This window comes from Nyctibius grandis, chromosome 5, assembly GCF_013368605.1.
Source record: "Nyctibius grandis isolate bNycGra1 chromosome 5, bNycGra1.pri, whole genome shotgun sequence".
Classification (NCBI taxonomy): Eukaryota; Metazoa; Chordata; class Aves; order Nyctibiiformes; family Nyctibiidae; genus Nyctibius; species Nyctibius grandis.
Genome location: NC_090662.1, coordinates 68,276,094 through 68,301,735, shown reverse-complemented (window position 1 = coordinate 68,301,735; position 25,642 = coordinate 68,276,094). Strand labels below are relative to the sequence as shown.

Sequence of the window (25,642 nt, the reverse complement as noted above, 5' to 3'; positions counted from 1 at the left end):
CGGCGCGGGCAGTGCCGGCACCTCCCCACCGCCACCCCGCCAACACGCGCCCCGAGCCGCGCCGCGCCACGCCCCCGGCGCCACGTCCCGCCCCCCGCGGCACGCCCCGCCTCCCGGCGGCACGCCCCTCCCCTCCCCGTCCGCCCCGTCCCCTCCGCGGCGGGGGCGTGGCCCTCCGCGTCCCCGCCCCCGCGGCGCCCCCGCCCCGGAGCCGCCCCCCGCCGGCGGCCGGTGCGGCGCGGGGGGTGCGGCGCGGCTCGGCTGGGCTTGGAGCGGCGCCGGGCGGGCGGGGGACCGCGGCCATGGTGGAGCGGGCAGACGAGGCGCCGCTGCTCTTCTGGGCCGAGGGCCCCGCCGTGTCGGCGCCGCCGCCCGCGGCCGATGCGGGTAGCGGCGACGGGCGGCGGCTCGGCGGCGGTTGGAGCGCGGCTCCGTGGGGCGGCGCGGAGCCGGCGGAGGCGGCGGGACCGCCGCGGGCGGAGGCGGAGGAGGACCAGATCGTGGCCGTCTTCGTGGTCACCTTCGACCCCCGTACGGGTGAGAGGCGCCGGGGGCGGGCGGGCCGGGGCGCGAGGGGCCGGGCCGGGGCCTGCAGTGGCCGGGGCTGGGGCTCCCGGTGCCGCTGGCGTAAGATGGATGCGGGCCGGGGCCGGGCTGCGGGTCCGGCGCGGCGCGCGCGGCTGGCATCCCTCCTCCGGCGGGGACCGGTACCCCGCCGCGTTTGAGGGCAGTGTCGCCGGACCCCGGTGGCGAGCGGCCTGCGGGAGCCGGGCTGCCCTCTGCCCCCACGGGAGACCGCAGCCTTGCGGCACGGCTGCCCGCCCCTAGTGCCCCGGCCGGCCTCCCGGGGAGCACCCTGAGCCCGGGGACCGGCGGCCACGGGGGTCTGCCGAAAACGGAGTATAAGAGGGGTTGCATTTGATCTCCATCACGCCGAGGGGAACTTCTGCCGGGAGGAAGGCTCCGCTCCTGGTGCTGCTCCGAGGAGAGCCAGTGGCCCGGGCAGGGACTGGCGAGCTCTACCCCACAGCGGCACACGGGACATGGATTCTGGGGACGGCACTGAGGCAGCCCCTGCGCCCCGCACAGCGCCCAGGCCTCGGCTCGAGCCTCTGCCCAATGGTGCCTGGGGAGCCCCAACCTGTTAGCAGCACCTCAGAGCATCCTTCTGTCTCCGTGGCGTGGCACAGACCTGCCCGCAGCTATCGGCGATGGATGGAGGTTATGGCAGGCGTAAATCTGGCAGGCACGCAGGGCATGATCCGCAGCAGCAGCAGCTCGGCTATGTGTTTCTTGGTGACCTGTGTGTTTAGAGGCTGGCCTTTGGTGGGATCTCTGGGACTTTGAAGTGGAGTGCTGCGATCCAGGAGGGCAGAGGAGAGGGGCAAGGGAATGTATTTTCCACCTTTCACTGCCATATCCATCTCCCTTGGCACTGTCGGTGTTGTATCACTTCTTTTACCGACAGAGGTTATTCATTTCAAGTCTGCGAATCAGCATTTCAGAAAACACCTCAACTTTATTTTCTTAGTCTTGCTCTAGCGGTATCCACGAAACAGGATGTTATGACACAGATCAAAAGTTAGCACCCACCCCGTATCTGTTAACACAGGTACTGTGTCTGGTGTGTCCTGAGACAGATCATTGGGTCTTCCAGCTGCCTGGCACCAACCTGAGGTGCAAAGGCAAGAGCGGGGCACAACTGACAGTCTTGGTATGATCAGAATGTTTAGGAAGTAGCTTGGGAGATGCAGGAGCCCATTTGCATCCAGATCTAGGAGCGAGCTCCTTTATCCTCTGTAGACAGACACTTTCTTAGCCAATCCATAGCAAAAGTACTAGAGACAGGAAAGAGCTCTGTAAAGTGTGGTGGGGTTCTTCAGTGGAAGGGGGAGGTAACTGATGCTGACAGGAGGACCCTGATAGTGAAGACTGAATCCTGGTCTTGAACTGAAAATCCCAAGGAAGTATTGAAGACAACGGAGCCCCAGGTGTGATGTGCTGTCAGAAATGCATGCTGCCAAACAGCATGGCCGCTATGTCCTGAAACACCAAAGGGCTTTCAAGAAGTTACCTGTTTCATACTGCACCGGAGGGATGTCTACAGGTCAGAGGCTTTTGACTCATCAAAATTCAAAATGAGATTGGATGTCATCTTTCCAACAGGAGATGGAAAGGGGAGGTGTTTCTCGTAAGTGTCCAAAACATGGAAGAGTCCAGATGACTGCAGCAACTGCAGGTTGTTTTTCAATCTGAAGAGCATATGCCTTCTACGAAATGGTGAGATTTTCTTGGTTGGCAGAAAGCTGAGCTTTCTCAGGAGTTTGTCTGAACCAGCTGTTGCTTTGAATGAAGTCCAGGGAAAGTTGGGAAACAGCTCTTCTCACATCTGATGTGCAGTTAATTCTGGGTGTCATCAGCCAGTCTGTCAAGTCCAGGAAGATTCATCCTCCTGCTGCTACTCAACATGGATGCTGAATGTAAGGAGTGTCATAGGACTGTGAGGAACGCATCAAGAAATGTCAGCTTCACAGGTGGAGGACGAAGTGCCCTCCTGTGGCGGGTGTGGACTTGGAAAAAAGATCTTGAAGCCGCAGTGGTGTGAACTTGCTAGGGTCAGAAAGAGGATGTGGGAATTCCTGGGTCAACCACATCAGATGGCATGAAGGACTTCTGCAATGTTCATAAGGATATCTGGTCCTTGTGTGTGACTTAAAGGAGATCATCCATCAGTGTCTGAGCTGGAAACCTGCTTGATCCTGCCCAGGAAAAGCACAGCAGACCTCCTTTGATAGCTTGCTGAGGCATGTGAAAGGCAGAATTTCTGGTGGTGGCTGGGAGGGTAGTTATGCCAGGTAACGTCTACTCAAATACAGGCAAGCAATTGGGTGAGAGATGTTGTACTGTAGAAGGATGAAGTGTTTACTGCACTAATAAAGAACATAACAGCTTTCCTCCTAAATTTAGAAGCGCTTGAAGCAGAAAAGCTCAGTGTATTTAGCAGTTGCATGTGATGAGTTCACGAAAGTAGGTTATGGAGTTGCCAGGCCACTGTTACGGTTCTGGTGTCCCTGGGACTCTGTTAATGCTTGTGTGAGTGGCTGAACATAAGAGCCAGAGACAGTCTCTAAATCAGTGATGCTGTCCTCACCTCCAGCATGGTGAACCTTGTGGCACTTGAGAAGGAGCTCTTTTCACCGCTATTACAAAGATGCTCTTGCACTAATGCAGAAAGTGAACTGTAAATTAAGTGCGGAATGGTGGCAGCTCGGGAGCCAACCATGCCATCTTCTTGTTGCTCCCCTCCCTCTGGCAGTCCCCTCCTTCAGGGAGTGATGAGTTGGGAATGCTCTGACACTTCAAAATGCGTGAGCATCAGGTCTGCGCAAACGCTGCCCCTTAAAGAGCATGGTCACCAGGGGCTTTAACAAGGCTGCTGAATTTCCTAGTGCAGGTGTTCCCTTGGGCGGGCAGTAACAGAAGACCCAACACTATCTTGGGCAGCAACAGGGATACATCTGGTAGGTGTGACTTACTTGGCATTAGGTTCAAGCACATGTGCTTTCCGAGACTCATACTTGTCTTGGGTAAAGCAAGTGAAAAAAATAGAACAATAAATTTTGCTTTGGGAGGGAGATAAAGAAAGATGAAGCAAAGTCCATGGCTGCATCAACTCCGTCAGATTAGAATGGTTGAAAAGCGGCTGAACCATCCCAGCCCTTTTTCTGTGATGGAGAGGATGATAGTCAACCTTGTGGGGGTCCCACACAGTCTGTTGGCTTAAGGGGTGATGTGAGTAATGGGGAGAGATAAGGAGCGAAGAGAGGGAAGCAATCCATTTTGCACCAGTGAACATGTAAATATTCTGTTTTTCTGTCCCGCATTTCTTCCATGCAGGAAGCGGAGCCAGTGTGATGGCTAAATCACACTGTGCTTCTCACATCCTGGCACAACATGGTAGCACTGCGCAGCTGGGGACCCTAAAGATCTTGGGAAACATCTAATGGTGAGGAGAGCCAGGTGATAACGGCCAAATGCTAGTGCCATCATCATTTCTGTAAGGATGTGAAAATCGAGGGCAGAGAAAATACAAGAGAGAGAGGAAGAATATCCTTAACTTTGCACACCAGAAACTGAGTGTGCTGGTTCTGACCTGGCCTGGAGCTGGGAGATAGCTCGTGAGAGATCTCCAGATCTGCAGATTTGACTCTCAGCAAAACCACTAGCCTGCTCTCTAACGCTGGGTGACTCTCACTTGGAAAGTTTCCTGTGCGCACGAGAGCCGCTTTCTGTGCGGGGAAGGGCAGTGCTTCCTGTTTTTCTAGAACGTTTCTCCCTCCTCTGGTTTCTCGGGCTGGTTGGCAGTCGCTATCGCGTCTGGGTGAAGTCTCTCCTTTGTTTGCTCTACTATTTCACCAGACGGACTTTCTTATTTTTTTTTTTATCTCCGCGTTTGACTGCCACGTCGCCTGTGCGTTCATAGGGCAAGGTGGTGTGAGAGCTGTCAGAAGCACAGGTGTGGGTTCCTTGTGACAGATCCCAGAAGAAAAAATAGCTGTGTGATATGCGAGTTGGTTTTGTGGTTACACGTAGGGTAAGGATCTGTTTCAAGGCGTCTTTTTCCTTACTTACCGCTGCAGAACAGACATTGTTTGGGCCATGTCCGCTTCAACACCTCTGTAGTGGATATTATACCTGACAGTAGTGTTTGTGACTAAACTGAACACAGTTTCCTTTACTCGATTGTGCTCTTGCATATTGATCTATTAATCTATAGGTAATGAACAATAAGTGATTCTCTGCGATGCAAGACTTAAAAGCGGATCTGGCCTTAACCACAGTTTTGTGGTTAAGAGGCAACAGTCTTTAAGAGTTGACTTCCTCGCTCTTTCAGGGAAGGGTCTTGTGCCTTTAAAAAGCAAACCAAACACACACACAAAAAAAAACAAACAACAAAAGCCAACATCTATATATAATATGCAAAACCTACGGGGGACCGTGCAGGCTGACATGATGTCACTGGCTTTCTCTGCCAGCCTTTCACATGCCTCAGAGGTGAAGATGCTTTACAGCAGAGCTCTGTGGTTTTGCGTGTGATGGCACAGAGCTGTGCTCGGGGTCACGAGGCTGCTGCTGCTCCCCGGCCAGCCGGGCTCTGCGGGAGAGGTCTAGTTGGATGCAAAGCGTCTCCTGTTGCCACGGTTAACGCTGTTGGTTTTTTTTTGAAATCCTTGCCAGGGAGGGTTGGGGGAGGTCTGCTGAATACTGTATCTATGTGAGAAGAAAAATAGCCTATTTAAATGTCAGTAGCTAAGCCCAGTTCCTATGTGAGAGTGCACACATATACTTGTGCAGTGTGAATAATGACACAACAGACAGGCTTGAGAAATGAGGCCTCATATTTAAATATCTCTAAAGTCTTAGCCGAGTGTGAGACCCTTCCAAATGTACACTGTCATGCAAGCACAGCGGGGACGCTTATGCCAAAGGGCGGTGGAAGGACTATACCGGTAGAAAGCGTCGTCATGGTGCATCTGCCATTGCATTACACTGAAGTGTGTTTGTTTGCTTTGCTGTTAAAACAAAGTCGCATCACTTCAAATGCTGTTGCTATGGGCAGGCTGACAGAGAACAGGAACTCAATGGGTAAACCTGGAGCACATCTTGGTGCAGTGGGAGTGTCCAGATGGGCGGGTTAGGCTCTAAAGTGCTGCCATGGGAAAGCCTCCTTTTTTGTCCTCCTTTTTTGTCCATGGTAAACTTGCCCACAGCAGGGTAGGACTTAATCAGCTTTAGGAACTTTTTGTGACTTCTCTGATACCATCTGATCCAGGATCAGGCTCCTCAGGTGGCCTTTTCCACTGAACAACTGCATGCTTTCTGGCTGGGTTGGCAGGTGACAGATGTCTACTAATCTTGACCTAGCTTGTAATTTATGTGCTTTTTTTGTTTGGTTATTCTAGCGTGTACAAACATGCTACAGTACTTGGATCACCTCAGCCTCCACATAAAGCTTCAGCTAACTCCTCCTATCCTAAATTAAACATGAGAGATTCCAGGGAGAAGTAGTGATGACTGGGATGCTGGCTTAGAGGTTCCTGTTTGAACAGCCCTGCCAAGCATAGCCAAAGGAGGGTGTTGATGGTGGTATGAGCTATCACAGAAACTCATCCTAAAAAGCAGCAGTCTGTACTTTGGGTTCTTTCTATATCATACTCATATCAACAGCCTGAATGGAACAACATTAATACCGTAGCTCATCCACTGTCAGCTAAAATTGTAGCTGCTCTGTGATTAACCATATAAAGGATAAACCCACAAAATAGCACTAGCTTCTGAAATGGCTCCAGAAGTTCTGCAATAGCTGGGTGTTGTGCTGCAACAAGTAACGTTTGCAAGAGATGTGTGGAGTGTAGTATGTCAGCTACTGTCTGTGACAGTTTAGGAGTTCAGGAGTTGCGTTAGCGCACTGTTACTGGCATCCCTGTGATGTAAAACCAACAACTTGCTGTTGCTGGTGTTTGCCCTTTAGAAGCGAGTACTGTGTCCAAGTTTACCTAAATAAATTTGCTTCTCTGCAGGCAACATGGTGGAGTGGTGTTTACCCCAAGATATTGATTTGGAAGGTGTGGAATTCAAATCCATGGCAAGTGGGTCCCACAAAATCCAGTCAGATTTCATGTGAGTATGTCTGAGCTATATTGCTGCTGCTTTCTTTTAGCTATACATCTATACCACCATCCTTTAATTCAGAACATGCAAGAAAAATACCATCTATGAAGTTAAGTTCCTGCATAAACGTGCTGCTAAACTGTATCTAGCTGAGCCAAAGATACTCTTCACATACTCTCAACATTGTATCAAGTACCAGCTGTCTGTGTGGGATCTGCTGTATGACAGCTTTGGCTGTGGAGGCCAGCTGGTGAATGGGGCAGGCCAGCTTCTCAGTGGTGTGCAAATTTTAATGCATATTGGGCAAATCACGCTGCATTGCCACTATTGGGACTGTCCACAGAGGCCTAGGGTGAAGGGGGAAGAATGGCAGGACTGAAATGGGAACGATTTTGCAGAAAGAAGAAAAAAAGATTCTTAATTCTGCCAGTGCTTTTGGATCCTTTAAATGTTGTGATAAACAGTCCTTGCTCACTTTCTTCTTTGCTAGCTCCTTTCTTCAGTGGAAAGACATGAGCTAGGAATTTTCCGCATTCCCATCCTTTTACTGACCCAGTGTTGCAATGCAGCAGTGTTTTGCAGTGAATTGCAGTGTCACAATTCCTTTTGGTCAGGAATAACAGTTACTTTTTCAAAGGCATGTGAACTGAACCCTTGCACCCAGCTAGAGTATGCTTCACTGTGCGGGCACCCAAAATACGACTAGGTAGCTAGACTACACTCACAACTTCATGCACTGCAGGCTCTTCTTCCTTGGAAGAAAGGCACTGTATTGGCTGGGTCCTGCATCCTCTGTTAGTCTTCCTTCCCAGTTCTTTCCTACCTATGTTCCTTACCAGCCTGTGACATGGCTGGTAGGGGCTTTAGTGGTGGAGGCACTGGGAACTCTTCCCTTAAATGTCCTGTCGTGTTCCTGAGAAGGCTAGGACACCCGAGACCTGCCCTCAGCCCTTCAGATAGCAGGGTGGGATTTCAGGAGGTTTCCTGAAGAAGGAACTGTGTTCCCAGATCAGTATTTTTAGCCGTCAGTTACCTTTATTTCTTCCCCTTCCCTTTTTTTAACATTAACCTTTCTGTCAAACGTTGGTCCCCAGTTATTTCCGGAAAGGGCTCTGTTTTGGCCTGGCCTGCTTTGCCAACATGCCTGTGGAGAGTGAGTTGGAGCGTGGTGCCCGCATGAAGTCCGTGGGGATTCTCTCCCCTTCCTACACCCTGCTGTATAGGTACATGCACTTCCTGGAGAACCAGGTCAGGTAAGTTCCCTTGAGAATAGGACTGGCCACTCCCCGCTGAGAGAGGTAACATTGCCTCGATGGAGAGCGGTTTTAGGCATAAGAATTTGGCTACAGTGTTGAGCTATGATTTCCTTGAATGACTGCTTCTCCAGAAAGAGTTACAGGTTCACAACAGGAAGGAAACAAGGAACTGATTAGCAGCAGTCTGTTCATTGCTAACACGCTAGTCAGATGCTATCCAAACCTTACTTATTTTGTGGGGACATTAAGTGTCAAGGGGAGAGTTGAGAGGACAAGAAGTTCCCCTTTCCTCCTTCTGAAAATCATTTTACTAAGGGCTCACAAAAGGCTTCTAAACCTATGGATGGTGATCCTGGCTAGGTGTGTGCCTCAGCTGTGTTGAGTGGGCCTGGCAGGGAAAATGGTGATGGTAGAAGGGAAAGCTGTTCCTACCTGAGCATATTTTAAAACAGGATCGGTCCTATGCATACATCAGCTCGCTGTCTGCTTCAGTCCTGCCCATGTTCTCTAGCTGCACTGAAAGCTGGTGTTTCTTCTGATGTTTTGGCTGCCCTCCTGGATAAGTCTGTGCCACTGAGGCACCCAGGGCTCCTTTGCTAGCTATGAAAGCAGATGGTGACTGGGGATAAGGCATTAAATAAGTCTGGAGACACTACAGATCTCCCCTTTTCTCCTTTCTTTTCCAGACACCAGCTTGAGATGCCAGGGCACTACTCCCATCTAGAGGCGTTCTATGATGACAAGAAAGGAGTTCTCCCTGACAGCAAGGGCACCCCCACCTCTCAGCAACCTGTCCACTGGCTGCCATCCATCCACAGATACATGTACCCAGAGATGAAGGTGAGGCAGGTGCTCTGAGGCTTGAAGGAATGTGCAGTGTGCTGCTGCTCCTTGCTGGTGTCTCATACTTCTTTATATAAGCAGTCACTCCAGTGCTTTGTAGGCTGCTTTAGCCAAGATTTTGTTACTTGGACTGTTACAAGCTGCAGTCCTCTGTCATTGCTGTGTGCTGGTCTTGCTCCCACATTTAGACTTAGCATCTGTGCATATGTCCCTGTTTCACCTCTGAGCTGTTTCTTCCCTTTCCCTCCACCTGCAGATCACACACCCTGCTGGCTGTATGTCTCAGTTCATCAAATTCTTTGGTGAGCAGATCCTTGTCCTCTGGAAGTTTGCCCTGCTGCGCAAGCGCATATTGATATTTTCACCGCCCCCAGTTGGAGTGGTCTGCTATAGAGGTATGTTTCCAGGGACACCGCAGAGCTCTGATCTAGTAGGCTGAAGCACTGCAGAAATGGCTGTGGGTACTGAGGGGATAGACACGATGCAGGTCCTCAAAATCCATTTCAACCATTCCTTGTGAAGACGCCGTTCAGCCTGCATTTACCCATTTCCTACAAAGTGCTTTTCTTCAGTCCTTTCAGGTAAGGACATACCTGGCACTGTCAAGTACAGTTCCTCTCAACACAGGGCAATAAGAGTGCTGAATGAATTTGTGGCATCTAGAACATGGGATTCCTATGGGAGAACTGATTATTTCCTATCCAAACCAGGATGTGCCCACTGGAGAAGTTCTGGTGTTCAGGGGCACTCCAAAGCACTTCAGAGTTTTTCATAGAAGCGTTCAGGAGAACTGGGTAAGCGGGGTTCAGAATGCCCTTGAGGGAACACTGAAAGCATCTCAGGATGTACTTCTCTTGTCCGCAGTGTATTGCTGCTGTTGCCTTGCCAATGTTTCTCTGCCTGGTCTTGGAGGAACTGTCCCAGAGTCCAAACCATTCTTCTATGTGAATGTGGCAGACATAGAAATGCTGGAGACAGAAGTATCATATGTGGCCTGTAAGTATGATGGATTAGGCGTGACATTTTTAACTTCAGGCTGCAAAATGTCTTGAGACACCAGACTATGGAATAAAACTGATGAGAAATAGGATGTGCGTGGAATGACTGACTACGAAAGCAGGAGAGAACAGCTGGTCTGCTGGGAAAGCAACATGCTGCTCTGAAAATCTCTGATTTTGGCAGGTACAACAGAAAAGATCTTTGAGGAGAAACGGGATCTCTATGATGTCTATGTGGACAACCAAAATGTGAAGACACATCACGAGCATCTGCAACCACTCCTGAAAATTAACAATGCTGACAAGGAGAAGTACCGACGGCTCAATGACCAGAGGTAATATAATAGACATCTGGGTGGTCCCAGTCCTGATAGGAGAGCAGTGCAACATGGGATAAAGAGGACACTGCACCTTTGTACTTTCCTTCTTGTCTTAGTATTTTCAAAGTTTCCCACTGCTTCAGCTCATCTCTTTGAGATTCTGGTTCCACTGTAGCTGACTAGTATGAGAGCCCCTGGGCACTCTGCAGACATACGATTACTCTGCCAGTGAGCTGATGGAGCAGATAGAAGGCAGGAAGAGAAGCAGAGGTTGTGACTCACCACTGATCAGTAGCAGAACTGAAAACATAGCCTGATTTCTAGTCCAGTGCCTTATAAAGACTACCCTGTTGCCTCAGATACGGGTACAACGGTGTTAATCTGATTGGTCTCCAAGAAATGGATGTGAAGTTTTCAGTTGTAATCCTTGTCATCTTGTAATTCTTTGAGGTTCACTGTAGGGATGTGCATTTAATCTGTTTCCCTTCTCTTAGGCAGATGTTAATGTATTCTCAAGAAGTGGGTGAGGATTGTAGCTCCTGTGAAGAGGACCTTTTCATCTTGTGAGTGGCTACCTCTAATGCTTAGTTGGTCACTGTTAGGTTTAGGGAGCCTCTTTCACTGATTTCGTGTTGCACTGGTTTGGCATATTATGAAACAACATGGTTAACGTAACTCCATAGTCAGCGCTCTTCTTCTAGGGATCCAAGAACCAAACTTGCTCTTCCTCTTCAGATCATCTCCCTTCCAATTTGAGAAGCCACATGCAGCCATATTAATCTCCACTGGGGTCTCTTAAGTGCTGGGAGGGGAAAGGGAATTTTAAAAATGCAATTAGAAATGCAAGAATCCCCTCCCATTTTTGAAAACATAAGCACGATAGGACTTTTCATGCCAGAACATTTGGCTCAGGAAAAGACAACGTCTGTGGGAAGCAGGCACTGTACCATGCTGGGGGAGGTACAGTGTGAGATAAGACCTGCATGTGAAGGATTGGCCCAATGATGTGGCTGACTTTGTATTTGGCAAACAGAGGAACCAGAACTGGGTGTAGAGTACGAGGTATGAAATCAGATGAAAACCACACCTCTACTACCTTCACTGCCTGTTGCTATTGTTCACAGTCTGCAGCAGGTGAGAAGTAATGGGATATAACTGTGTGAAGGGCTGTCAGGGCAGAGCTCTGATCGTTGAGCTGCACAGATGTAGTCAGAGCTCTTTCTGAACAGCCTTGCACATTCCTAGGAGAGCACTAGGTAAGAAGTAGCTCTCACTGCTGTGTGCTGCACCAGTAATGGAGAATTTACACAGTGGCTTACTAGATGGATGACAACACTGTTTCCTCCTTTGCATTATGGGAGCTGTAGGTCTGATGTACCCACTTGGTTACCACAAAGTACACATTAGCTGATAACATGGCTTGCTTCTGAAGAGTGAACTGCCAACCATAAATCAGCCAGACAGAAGCACCGCTGTAAATTAAAACATACTGCTTTATCTTTGTTTATGCTGGGTCATCCATAGAGTGGATGGAAAATTACTACAGCATCACCTAAGAAGGTGGGATCTATGATTAAAGGGGGTTAAATGCAGTTCTGGGGCTCGGCTGCCTGTTTGGTAAATATGCTCTCTTTTTGGGGGTCCAATGCTATCATCTTAGCTGACTTTATCCTATAGGTTTTTCATGGAGCAGAACAACCGCATATTTCAGACGCTGATGGAGGTGTCGGCCAGCCAGGACAAGACACTGACAGCTGACCATGCACGAGGCATGGGCCTGGATCCCCAAGGGGATCGAAGTTTCCTTATGGACCTGCTGGAAGTGTATGGTATTGATGTTATGCTAGTCATTGACAACCCCTGCTGCACTTAAACCAAGGGCAAGAGAGATGGGGAGCAAAGATCACTTTTTAAAGACTACTGGACATTGCTTAGGAAGATCACTGGAACTCACCACAGCCACTGGACAGATCTCGTTTTATTTAATAACTTTATATGGAGAATATTTATAATTTTAAAACAAAATGTGATTTTATTTTCTCCCCCTCAACTTCCCAGTGAGTACCTGCTCCAGGACTTTTTTGTTTGTTTTTGTCTCCCTTTCTCTTTCATTTTTGTTGTTTGTTGTGTTTAGATAGGAACAGTGGCACCTTTGCACCAATCCTCACTGTTGTCAGTGATAGCTAGGTTTTGGCCTAGCCTGGATACCTGAGGGCTGAAGACTTCAGAAAAGCACTTTGTCTGATGGGGACCAATGAAAAATGCTGTAGCTGAGCTCTCAAGACTTGACTGGAAAACCCTCCTATCATCTCCTCTTCCACTTGGAGACAGAAGAGAGCTTCAGCGCAGGCTGTTGGTGGCCCAGTCTCATAAAATATCTCTTGTCCTACCATGTCTATTGGTGGGGACAGTTAAACCAATGATAAAAAACAGGACTTCTTTAAACACCCCTCACCCAACTTTCAGCAGAGTTGGAATAAAGCCACCCTTCCTTGTCAATGCAGAAGCAAGTTTGGGATAAGAGGGTGCTACAGGTTCTTATGACCTTGCTTACCGGAGCAGCACAGTTTCACTTCCAGCATTTGAGGTGGTATAAACTGGCAAAGACTATACCTACCTATCTCATAGCTGGAGAAGAGCACCATCTCTACTTAATCCCTCCTATCACTTCCTCTGGTTTTCAGTTGCATCATACCTGCTGCTTTGGTTTAAAATCTTCAAACCAGCAAGATGGTCTCTCATTTAACAGGGACCAACATCACTGAGCCATCTTGCAGCCATTATGTTCTCCAGCCTCAGCTCAGATGGTGCTGGGCTGGATTGGGTTGAGCAAGTATGCTTTAAATAATGTCACTAGCCCTTCCTTTGTAGCAAATGGTACTTGTTATTCCTTTGCTTTAACATTGTCTGCTGATCCTCCTTTTGTCAAGCAGCCTTCAGCACTGCCTGCCACTGTCCTTGGCTTTCAGTGTGAGACAGAGAGCAGGATGTGACCTAGCAGCTGGAATGGCTTCGCAGTTTGCAGGAGGTTCCCTTGGAGTTTGGTGTTCTTAACTGGCGCAGCTGCTAGAAGCAATGTCTTAACAGTAAGCTTTTTTTTTTCCTGGGCAGAGAAGCTGTAGAACCAGATGAGCAGTTTGTTATTCTTGTGCTGTGGCAAACATAGGATTCAGTTCATGCAGGGCCAGGGGTGACCTCCAGGAAGGCTATCCTGGTAAAGAGTGATCCAAGAATGGTACTGTGGGTTCTAGGCGTGACATACTGCTTTGCCCAAAATACTTCAGCCAGTAGTAACATCACCTTTAACTGTTCTTCCTGAACTGTGGCTATAGTTAATTAGCTGCTGCTTCTACCATAACAGACTTCAGCACCCTTGGAGCCTTTCAGTGGTTTGTACAAATGCAAACTGTAGCTCATGTATCCCAGCATTTTATTGGATGAGACAGAGCCTGAACCACCAAAGTCTCACCTGCTAGTTCTTTTTAAAACAGGTGAAGCAAATGTTCTCCAAATAGACTCTCTGTGAGATTGTCTCCCTCTGGAAGGAAGGAGGCTGGCATGTCCTGTTTTTCCTTGAAGGCTATCTGCAGCAAAGGGGTAGTTTTGCCTGCTGTGGATTCAGAGGTTTTAGTGAGGTGTGGGATCAGGGGCCTCACAAGGCTTATTGCACAGTTCATTGGTAGGAGCTTCAGCATATTATGTTCCTGTGATCTGCCTGTCTCTGAGCAGTCACTCCCCTGCCTGCTTTTTCAGGGCTTTGGATGTCTTTGTACAGGAGAAAGCATGCTCCTGCTTGTATTGCCAGCTGCTCACAACTGTAACATAATTATCCTTAGAAGACTGGGGAAAAAAATGGAGAAAGAGTCAAAAAAACAGAGCTGAATATCATTTAATGGAAAGACCAGTCTCTTTCCCTTAAGAAAATGCTTTGTTTTTAAATTGACACCTCCAGTATAAAAGTGACCCACAATCTCCATGCTTTTTTCTAACTTCCACTTTAGTTTTAACATGCTGTCTGCAGTGAAGATCCCTGAGGAAGTATAGCTGGCACTATATTGCTGTCACTTACTTAACTTCCTTCAGATACAAAAAAAGGAACTGAAACTAGTCTCTAGCAATTCTTCCTCTCACTTTCTTGAAGGTTTGCTATGTAGTTCAGCTGTGGTCAGCTGTTAATGACTTTCTGTTCTCTTTGATGTCAGTAGTTCTTCTGCTGAACTAAACAGAAACAAACCTTTAGTTTGTTGTTGAAATTTTACAGCCTCTGCAGTCAGAGGCTTTCTAACACCCTGCATTAGAGCAAGTGTGTTAGAAGATCAGGTCTACTAGACAGCACTGCTAGAGCCCACCGAGCAGTACCTCCTGAAATTACTATTTGACATTTATTAAACCTCTGCTTTCCAGAAACTAAGTCTTCAGTTGTTAGCAGTAGTGTGGGTTGCAGAAGCATCAAAGCAAGCAGATTACTGTAAAAGTAGCATCCATGCTACATTGCAGCTGGATGGCTACAGCCTATTTTGATCTTCCTTGTAATTTTGCTTCTCTACAGCCTTTCTTGGCAGGTGACTGCTACAAAAGACAGAAAATAGAACAAAAAGACTTCTCTATCCTAACCCTTCCTTGTTTGATTTGCTGCAAAAGAACTTTTCACCTGCACTCCCCTGTTCTAATAGACATTGCTTTTATTGTTGTCACATGTGGAAAATCCTTGATAAATGGGTACATAATATAAACAAATGGCTACAGATTGGGCCATGAGGGCTTGTTCAGTAGGCTGTTTTTGTTTGGAACCAGCTTCACTGAATCTTAACTTTCTGGGAGATAACATAATTTCAGGGTAAAACAGTTTAGTGCAGACATTTAAAATATTCTCCTTGGCACTTAATAGTTGCTTTTTTGAATACTAGCAGCTGGAAGGGAGACAGTTACTTAGTGTATTTTGAATTAAAAGAGGGAGGAAAGTGTGGCATAAGGTAGGATAATGCTGATTCCTGCAAAAATCCTCTTCTCCATTTGACGTACTTTGCCTTTACAGTGGTGCCTTTAATTTCCTTGGTGTGATGTCTCTGGTCAGTTGCTTGTGATCAGAGCCCAGGCTGAATGGTGGTTACAGTAACCCTGTATATATCCTGTGCCCTGGTAGACGCAGTCTGGTATGTTCCTCTCTAACACTGAAGTCACAGCACAGCCACTGCAGGTTCTCAGTTGGTACTTGCTTGAGTTTAAACAGGAGAGCAAGAGCTTCATAGCTGCATCTTAACTAAAGCTGCACTAGAAATGTATAATCAAGTAATGAATTGTTACTACTTGTACTGTCTGGATTGGAGGGTAAATCTTGGGAAAGAAATAAAAGCTAGGTTTTCAATCTGAACAAGGCATACCATGCCAGACATTTAAATCACGCATAAGTCTTCTCACTGTGAGAAGCTGCATAGAGCCAAGTACAAGTAAGAACTACAATGGATACTAGGAGAAAGGCATTTTACTGAATTAGAGTTCATATTTGTCTTAGAGACATGCTAATACCTTATTTTTCTAGCATATATGAAGTAGTTACTCCAATGTATGTTAGAGCTAATGGTTGTGTCTGTCACAGGAGATGAGCTCGCCTATCCAGCATCCTTAAGGGCAGAAGAAAGTTCCATCACCTTTTCAAGGGCAAGTACCTTACTGTACAGCTTATTCTGTAAAGCAGTGCTGCTGTAATACTTCCATTTTAAGAACTGCCAAAGTTAATGGGCAAAAAGCTAGGAGGAGCTGTGGCCCTCTGGGTGACAGACTATGCAAGGGACAGGCACGCTTTGCTCTGCGAGGGGGAAGGGCAAGAGCACTGAGTCCTAATGCAAGTCTAGGTACAAAGCATGCATACTAACCCAAATTCTCTCATCACAGCTATTACTTCTAAGTTAGTTGCTGTCTCCTTTCTGTCTCCCCACCCCCAAAGCTAGTGGTCTAGTTATTATGGGAGAAGACAACACAAATGTGTTTTGTGAGGGACTGGAATGTAGTGACTTAACAGAATATGTCTGTCTAAAAGAGAGGGTACCAAATGCCTGTGAACCAGGATTTCAGGTCCTGGTTAATGCAACATGCCATTTGAATGGGAATGTTTAATCGTGGTTAAAATAAACAGGTGCCTTGGGCTGGTCCATCATTAGGTTGTTATCCTTCCTTTTTATTTTTGTTACAGTAGTTTAAGCCCTTCTAGAATGGACTGTAAGTTGAAGCCAGGGTGTTTTCATGAGTAGGACCTAGGATTCTACTCCTCCTTCCTGTCTTGGAGTTCATACAAAGAAAGTTGTTTGTCTTGCTGTCAGACAGGAACATGAGAACTGAGTTCTTTCAACACTGTAGATAGCGGTTTCAGCCCCTGCTTATTTTATGTAATGTTCTCCTCACTATGGAATGTTGCAATTCAGAGGTCTAGAACCACTCCATACTGGAAGACCTCTAAATTGCAGAGGAGGGAAAAATGACTTGAATGGTATTTATACAAGCTACTCAACTTATGCTGATATGAATATTTAAATATCAGCCTGTGTCTCAGACGATCTGTCATACTTTTAACATCAGAGCAGCATTAACAGTACCAATTCTAAAGGGAACTCTTCGTTACCCTCAAGCAAGGAATCACATTGCAATGGGAGCTGTGTGTCTGATACTATGGAAGAGAATTAGTGGTTTTCCCTGTAAAATGGTACAGATGAACCAGAAGCTAGTTCTTGTCATCTCTCCCCTTGCAGCAGGCTGGCTGTAGTTCTAACAGCTCTGATGTTGTTTGCATCTTGCAGATGTGTGGTTGCTCCCATAGGCCTGTGGCTGTGTAGAGAAACTGCTTACTAAAACATGGGTATTTTTTTAATACAATTAAAGGTTACCTTTTTGAAATGGCTGCTGCCTTGTCTTTCCTGCCACTTGAGCAAAAGCATTGCTAATTTTATTACAGAAGCATCAGCTTCATGAAAAACTCAGTTGCTGAGAACTGCCCCTGACTCTGAATGAGTCAGTGGCTGCAGAGCAACGTTCCGGGCATCTCTGTGGCAAGCAAAAAGAGCAGAGCACAGCCAACATGTTCCTTGGAGAGTGACCCACGGGTACACTGCTGCAGATCAGAACAAAGATGGCACAACACAGGCCCTATCAATCACCAGCATAACTATTAAAAAGAGCTAGCAGACTTCTACTCCCCTAGATCCTAGTCAAGAAAGGGATGAGTGCTTGCCCCAATAGCTTAGGTAAGTCGTTTCTCCACACTGTAGTCAAGGGAAGGACAGCATGCAGTTTGGTTCCGGCATCACCCAGAAAACCAACCCTACTTCCCCTTTCACAGCCTTTTTCCTTTAGCAAGTCTCCAGCAGAGGATGCTGTCGCAGCAGCGTGCAGCCAGGACGCAGTCTTTAACAAAGCTGCGGGAAGTCAATTCACTAATGTCCTTATTTTGATTACAGCAAAGAATCAACAGATGAACCGAGACTAGATCACAGCATAATAGGGGGACTATGTACAAACAACAATCACATCAGAAAAATAAGGATCAAATTTTTTTCTTCCAGTAAGCAAGTTAGAATCATGTGAACTTGTAAGTTATAATAAGAAGGGCAACAGATAACCTTGCCTAAGTCAGTAATATTTCCTTTCAGCAATTAAAGTGAAGCTATAAACAAAAGCTCAGAAAAGCAACAAAACTAATTACAGTACTGGGGCTCCAGGGAATGTAGGTTGCATAAGGAGTGATAAGCACTGTTTACATTAAAGAGAAGAGCAACCAGACACAATGAATAAAGTTGTTTGGATGCCCTTATTTGTGTTACACTATTACAGGAATAAAAGGAATACTTACAAAAAAAGACTCATTCGACTTGTTAAAGAGTCTTTTCACATGTACTTCATACAGCTTTGGGTCAATCATGACATTTTCCAATTTGCTTCTGTATAACATACCTAAACTCGATCAAAGGAATATATTTCTACTATATTATTAACTGGAACTCTGTGCTGTTGAATCTGGCAAGATGAAAAAAAATAACATAAATATCTTACCCAGATACATACGGGGAATTTTTAAACTGCCTCTGAAGCTTTGTATCACTGATCTCCAAGTTATTTTGTGACAGAGGAGATAACTAACCACCTGTTTTAATGTGGCAATTCCAACATTTCACAGACCTCCTTTGCATTACTCCCCCAAAATAAATTTTTCCAAGATTCCAGGTTTTGCGAGATTTATACATAGGTAAAGTAGACCTAAGCTCTTAAAACACAAGGACAAGTGTGCTTTCATTTTACTTTAATATACAATTGCATTAAAGCAGTAACATCTGGCACACAGCACTTAGCCTGCAGTGCTGTAAATGGAACACCGATGACTTATTTGGGGGAAAAAAAGATGCCATCAAGTTAACATGCATTTCTTAGAATTTTCATTTGCATTTTTAACCCCTTTGAGACTAGCCAAATCAGGTACTTCCAGTGGAAGTACCTTGTGCATAAAAATAACCAAATGGCTTATTAGTCTGGTGGGGCTAATCAAGTCAGTGAGGTCTTGAAGAGACCCTGATAAGACTGGTAAACACTGGCCCCTTTGACATGAATGCTCATTGTACTGCTGCATGGAGCACCTGCTCTCTCATTCTGGGATCACAGAAGAACCGGAGTTTCCGGGGTAACAGCTTCACCTCCACAGGCACAGCTTCATACTCCTCATTATCAATGCCAAAGGATCCCTCAGTGCCCTGTGTACAGATAAGAGTGCTGATCAGGGTTAAACATCAAACAGATTATTTCAGCAAGGCTGTAATACTGATACCTGATTTTACTAATAGACTACATACTTAGCTGAGCCTTAACCAAAATGACCCCTCCCTATGCCTTCCAGCCTGTTTGGTCTTAACAACACAGTAAGAGCTATCCTTCACTGCACATAATATATTAAGAGTCTGTTGCATAAGATGTTACCTCACTTAGTTTCTAATTGGTGATAATGAAATGCTAGGGAGCTTTAATGACCCACATTGTTTATACTGAAGGATCTTTGCTATTGGAACTACAATTATATGCACTTAGATCTTGGTCTGCCAGTGGTGACACAAGCTAATCTGCAGAAGTGCCTGTTAAATAACTCCTATTAAATCCATGTTACAAACACCTTTTGGTATTGTTTTACTATATTGATCTGAAATATGAGATGCAAAGCAATTCACGGGTCAGGAATTACTCAGCAGTAGAATTTTCTTGAGCGTTTTCTTTAATGCAGATAAAGTCACCAGTGATTAAAACCACTCATCAAAATGGCAGGTTGACTTTACCTAAAAAAATTTGGTGACTGCTTTGCATGCACGTGACTAGGGGTAGGGCTATGTTACGTGGGTACTCAAACTAGCTCCAGGTGAACTGGTACACCAGAACAGCACAGATCAGAGAAAGCAGCACAGGTCCTGGAAGGTCAGAGGTATAGCAGGCCACCCAGATCAACATATCCCACTTCTCTGCAAAGCTGGTGAGACTCATCTGAGCTGCCTCCAGTTCCTTCATGAGAGCTAGGTCAAGGAATGGAACAGCACAATGTTCTGCTTTGTGCCGTGCACACATACTCTGAATGTCTTCACAGGAGCTGCAGTATGACGAGCTCATTTTATACCACAACCCTTACTTACGGCTCAGCTGTACTTAGCCCAGCACTCCAGAGTATTCTTTCAGAATCACAAAACTGCCATGATACGAGCTTGATGCAAGTATCAAGATGCTGGCTAATCATGACATAATTCATGATTTGCACTTCGTAGCCACAGATTTTTTCACCTTTTGGCATGTTCTATTCTCTCTTAATATGAAATTCTTTTGCTGAATGATAGATTTGAAGACAGAAATTATCTATGAGGTTGACTTCATGTCCTTGCAAAAACAAGAAGCAGTCCTCCCCAAGGCTGCAATAACAGCCTCTTCTTTCTAAGAGGTGACAAAAGACTAATCTAAGCTATACAGGTGGACACAGTTTTGGCTTCTTTTTCAGCCTCATCTATTCAAAGTTTCAAGACACTTCCCTATAGTGATCTGAGCCCCACTGCCTTGTATCACCCTCCTTGGTCTCCATAAAGCTTCTAATATTTATCTTCTCTACAGCACAATCCCTTCTAGGGTAAAATGTAGACAAGGAATTCAGTCTTTAATACTAAGGAGAAGGCGGCGTGCATATGCAGTGCACCTGAGTAAGAGAACCTTTAAAACCACCAGTGCTGTCTACATAAAAGGTCTGTCACTGTTTACTGGCAGAATGAAGTTTCCCCTCTGGTTTACAGACCACTTTCCAGTATGTGTCTCCTAGTCAGGGACTGAGCTGCCGCACTGAGAAACTGTCTCACTGGCAGCATGATCAACCTCCCAGGTCTGGAGTAGGGATTTCTTAATGTGCAGCATCAGCTGGCACAAGGAAATAAAGTGACAGAGTTTTCCAGCTTCCTCAGCTTCTCACCTCTGGAAGTTGCAAGATGCATCTGCTGGCTTGGATGCACTGACTCCCTTCAGGGCACGTATGTGGATCATGCATCTTTTGACTTCTGTGCAAACCAAAAGAGAGGTAAGGTAGGAGATGATTCTCTAGGAAATAAATATCTTTAGGGATGACACGTCATGGTGGGTTGGTAAGTCACAATGCATTTGGTAAACTTCGAAGTTATGTGTATATACAAATATTTGTGGGTTTAACTGTGAGAAAGTAAAACAGACATTTCCTCTTCTGCTGCAGTCAATACATTTAACAGAATGCACTGACAACCTCCAACCAGCTTCAGCTCTCAGGCTTACTGAATATATTTGAACATACAGCACAGTTTTGCGCTCCTCATGCTGAACTGTACAACTCCTGCAATCAACGACTACCATCTCTTCATGTTCCATGCACTCAGATAACTTACCAGCAACCTAAGCAACCCTAAGCCAAAAAACCTGACAGAATTACAGTTATACTGAACCACTAAACTACCATCTAAAAACTAAACAAAAAATCCCTCTTCTCACAACACCAGCACGAAGTTTCTTACTAGCTGCTTTTATATCATTCTTGTGAAGAAACCCCCAGGACATTATCATTTCACCCATTCCAAATAATATACCCATTTTTGTCAGTTAACTCTCTTCTCTTCTGCTGCCTGTGAGATTCTTATTTACATACCGTATTTAGAGAAGTGCTACTTTCCTACTTCTGTGGATGTCAAATGGGAGCACATAAGAAGGCAGTTGCTTGTCTTAGAAAACTGGTTGTGCAAGTGCCATGTGGTCTTTTTCAAGACTTAGGTTGCTGTCCTGTCACTGGATCATCTGTTAAAGAATAGCGCATTGCGATTCCTTTTCCCAGCGTGTGCTGCTGCAGAGTAAGCACAGGCTCCTGGGTTCGCTGACCTGCCTCTGGCCTCCTGACTGAAAACACACATAAACTTTTGGCTGACCTTTGACAAAGGGTACACCGCACCCCAGGCAGTAACCCCTCAGTTTGGGACCCTCTCCAGACAGACAGCAACACACAAATAGCAAAGGGGACAGCAGAGAGTTACAGAGTTAATATATCAAAGCTCTCAAGCACGGCAGAATTATCACAGATATTCCTCCAACAGGCAATACCAGCTGTCCCCAACTTTTCTGTCCATTATGTAGACTGATATGAAAGAAGAGTGTATTTAAATATTGCCCAGGAAAAGAAGTCACAAAAACACGTCAGAAACTCCCTATACACCAAGCTGCCTATGCCCTAAGGAATGCAAGTGCCTCTTAAAATCCCAGAAAATCCCAGAGAAAAAACATGGGAGAGAAGGTGGAAACAGGAGATGATAACCAAAGGCAAAGGAAGAAAAACTAAGACACCAAAGGAAAGGGCAGGGAAGGACAAAAGCAAGATTAACGGTGCAAAGTTTGTTTTTAATCAAATATGTATATACTAAAAGATTAATGAGTGAATGTGAGGGAATTAAACATCCTCCCGGCAATATAAATTATAAATCATTGATGGCATGCAATACTGTCAGTTTATACAGGGCTGTACAAACAAGCAGCAAGATTCCCTGCTTAAGGTTTAACCTGCTCAAAGTTTGACATACAAGATCCTAGATATTGCATTCAGGTAAGCAAGGAGATTTTTTGGTCCATGAAGGTAAATGAGGCTCTACATAGATGCAATTAGGGAGTCATGGGAAGCTCAAAAGAGAGAAGACATGGAACTAAAGATGAGTCAAAGGAGAACGCTGGTAGAAGCAAATGGACACAACTCCATTTGCAGTGACTGCCTATCTAGTGACCCAGTATAAAAGGATCAGAAATCATTTCCATTTGATTCTGCTCCTTACTCAAGACAAAACAGCAAAGTGAAACAGGAGCAAGACCAAAGCCTAACAGCAACAGTTCCAGTTGATTTTTTATCCCACTCCATATGCTGAATTACAAAAATACAGGCAGAGAGAGAACCACACCACCTACTGCAGATAACACACAATGTTAACCCAGTTCTCATCTCCAGAAGCGGCCACTGTGAAATGATTCAGGGTAAGACTCTCTAACCAAAAACACAGTCTTCTAGCTGGTAACTGTATTCATGCCCTGGAGTGACAGCTCTCCATACTTTCATATACACAACCTAAGCTGGCTATCAAGATGTGGATTACTGATGCTACGCTTTCCATCCCCGCTCTCCTTCCCTCCCGCACTTCTTAGTAAGCACTACAGTGTGACCACTTGTTCTTCCCCCACCTTCACAGAATCACAGAATCACAGAATGTTAGGGATTGGAAGGGACCTCGAAAGATCATCTAGTCCAATCCCCCTGCCGGAGCAGGATTGCCTAGACCATATCACACAGGAACGCGTCCAGGCGGGTTTTGAATGTCTCCAGAGAAGGAGACTCCACAACCTCTCTGGGCAGCCTGGTGCAGTGTTCGGTTACCCTCGCTGTAAAGAAGTTTTTCCTCATATTTATGTGGAACCTCTTGTGTTCCAGCTTGCACCCGTTGCCCCTTGTCCTGTCAAGGGATGTCACTGAGAAGAGCCTGGCTCCATTCTCATGACACTTGCCCTTTACATATTTATAAACATTAATGAGGTCACCCCTCAGTCTCCTCTTCTCCAAGCTCAAGAGACCCAGCTCCCTCAGCCTCTCCTTATAAGGGAGATGTTCCACTCCCTTAATCATCTTCGTGGCTCTGAGCTGGACTCTCTCTAGCAGTTCTCTGTCCTTCTTGAACTGAGGGGCCCAGAACTGGACACAATATTCCAGATGCGGCCTCACCAGGGCAGAGTAGAGGGGGAGGAGAACCTCTCTCGACCTGCTGACCACACCCCTTCTAATACACCCCAGGATGCCATTGGCCTTCTTGGCCACAAGGGCACACTGCTGGCTCATGGTCATCCTGCTGTCCACTAGGACCCCCAGGTCCCTTTCCCCTATGTTGCTCTCCAACAGCTCTGCCCCCAACTTGTACTCATACATGGGGTTGTTCTTGCCCAGATGCAGGACTCTACACTTGCCCTTGTTACATTTCATTAAATTTCTCCCCGCCCAACTCTCCAGCCTGTCCAGGTCTCTCTGAATGGCTGCGCAGCCTTCCGTTGTGTCAGCCACTCCTCCCAGTTTTGTGTCATCAGTGAACTTGCTGACAGTGCACTCTATTCCCTCATCCAAGTCATTAATGAATATATTGAATAGTACTGGTCCCAGTACCGACCCTTGAGAGACTCCGCTAGACACAGGCCTCCAACTGGACTCTGTCCCATTGACAGAGTCAATTGACTTTACCTTAAACATCAGCTCTACCCCTGCTGCAGATGCTCTTGTTCACACAAATCTGATCCACAGCTGGCAGACACTTTTATACACCCAGGATGACCTACTCCTTTCTTTGAAATCCAACAGCAGTTGCCCTCCAGCACTCTGATGCACCCCCACACACACCCCCTCCACACACACCCCCCACACACACTGCCTGAGCCTGTATGGTGGTTTCCTGCTGGATGTGTGGTTTCCCCTGTGTGATCCACCAGTTCAGATCAGCTTGTGTCATTGCCCTCTTCAATATAAAAAAAAACTTGTTATCTGCACTGATAAGGTATTTTCCCTAAAAATCTTGTCAACCTCCCAAATTCTGGCAGAGTTTGAAACTATGCATTAAGAAAGAAGAAAAAAGAAAGAGCTGCTTCACACATTTCCAAAGACAAACCCTGTTGGTGCTAGGCAATGGGGAGCCTCTAATAATGGGCTTGATTCAAACCTTGCTGCCAAAGGTATTGTGCAGTGAAGAGCTTCTCTGAACACCCTGATTTTGCCTTGCAAAAACAGGGCACACGTTTTCTGTTCTGACTCCTCTCTGTAGGACTAACCACTCCCTCCCACTGCTCCCCTACGCCATACACCCCTCTTTCTCTTTCTTTGTTACCTACAGACTTTTGTGCACTATTGAATCAAAAGAGCTTGTTTCTTTGAACTTTGCTTGAACAGCAGCTCAAAGCTTTTGGTACTGCCTCCAATTAGCTCGAGCCAGCAGGGCATGTTAACTCTCATCAGAGGCCTTTTCTGCATGACAGTGTAATTGCAGTCAGAAAATGCAACATGCTACTGTGTGAAGCATGTCCAGTCCACATGGGAGACATTCTTTACAGTGGGTGTACACGCAAATACCCCTCCCTTAAATCACAAAAATTCATCCACATTTCTTCTGCTAGCAAAGTGTCCAAGAACCCAGCATAGCATCTCCTTTGTCTCCCTCCATTAAGAGGCCAGACTCCTCTTCCTGCTAATGGGACAATCTCCTTCTTTCCTTCTGTAGCCTTCAAAGCAAAGATTTCAGTCCCAAGCAACCTATGGTCCACATGGCTCACACAATTTCAAAGCAGTTGCAGGTGGTAACCTGACCTACCATGTATGCATACGTCAGAAGATCCTATACCCACTGAGGCTCGTGGGATGCTCAAATAAGGGTCCTGCTGCTGCTATTAGTATCATAAACAAGATATACATGCAGGAATTACTAAGGTGATGACAAGCAAGTAAAAGTGTGTTGACATCTTTCCATTGATTCCACTAGAGGGAGCTCTAAGACTAGAAAACAGCAAATAGGTAACATGCAGAAGAGCACTCTTGGATTTAGTAGGATAATGTGTTGCTGGTAAAAACTGCATTGAAGATGCAATGTATTTGCTAGTGGGACTAGCAAAAAGGAGGAGGAGCTAGAAAAAGCAGCTCGGCTTTGTGTCTGCTGAGAGCAGGAGGAACAAACACACTACAAGACAACATTTCAAGCACAAAGGAAGCAAAACACATTCACTCTTTCTCTACATGCTGCTGCTTCATACCTGCAGCCTTCTTACTCCATGTGCAAGCAGCACCAATACATTTGCTTAAAGTCCCCGTTTAAATTCTCATCTTCCAAAAGTTCTTCCAGCTCAGACCTAATTTCTCACAAGAGTTATTGAGTCAAGGGAGCCCTTCACTTAGAAGCAGGGCTTGTCTAATCAGAGTTCAAAAATTCCAGGTACCACTAGTACAAACATAGCTGCTCTGTGACCTGACTCTCAGTCC

At 46.2% G+C, this 25,642-nt stretch overlaps 2 protein-coding genes across 3 annotated transcripts in view; one reads left to right on the top strand and one right to left on the bottom strand.

Moving 5' to 3' along the window:
• The first annotated feature begins 302 nt into the window (after positions 1–302).
• Positions 303–19,133, top strand: DENND11 (DENN domain containing 11). The gene is made up of 9 exons (XM_068400726.1): positions 303–537; positions 6,582–6,681; positions 7,767–7,925; positions 8,615–8,768; positions 9,028–9,166; positions 9,636–9,767; positions 9,954–10,104; positions 10,584–10,652; positions 11,767–19,133. The coding sequence occupies exons 1-9, from the start codon at positions 303–305 to the stop codon at positions 11,960–11,962; spliced, it is 1,335 nt and encodes a 444-aa protein (XP_068256827.1). The 3' UTR covers positions 11,963–19,133.
• The window catches only part of AGK (acylglycerol kinase), a 39,050-nt gene continuing 31,769 nt past the window's right edge, over positions 18,362–25,642 (bottom strand). For both annotated transcript variants that reach the window (XM_068400727.1, XM_068400728.1), the window contains 2 exons: positions 20,558–20,642; positions 18,362–18,821 (listed from right to left, as the gene is read on the bottom strand). In XM_068400727.1, coding sequence (XP_068256828.1) covers positions 18,684–18,821; positions 20,558–20,642 — 223 coding nt within the window. In that variant the 3' untranslated portion in view covers positions 18,362–18,683. The remainder of the gene's footprint in view (positions 18,822–20,557; positions 20,643–25,642) is intronic.

Coding starts and splice junctions, on each gene's coding strand:
- DENND11 (XM_068400726.1), top strand. CDS start 303: ATGGTGGAGCGGGCAGACGAGGCGCCGCTGCTCTTCTGGGCCGAGGGC. Junction 6,682..7,766: donor AAAATCCAGTCAGATTTCAT/GTGAGTATGTCT, acceptor GTTGGTCCCCAG/TTATTTCCGGAAAGGGCTCT. Junction 7,926..8,614: donor TTCCTGGAGAACCAGGTCAG/GTAAGTTCCCTT, acceptor TTTCTTTTCCAG/ACACCAGCTTGAGATGCCAG.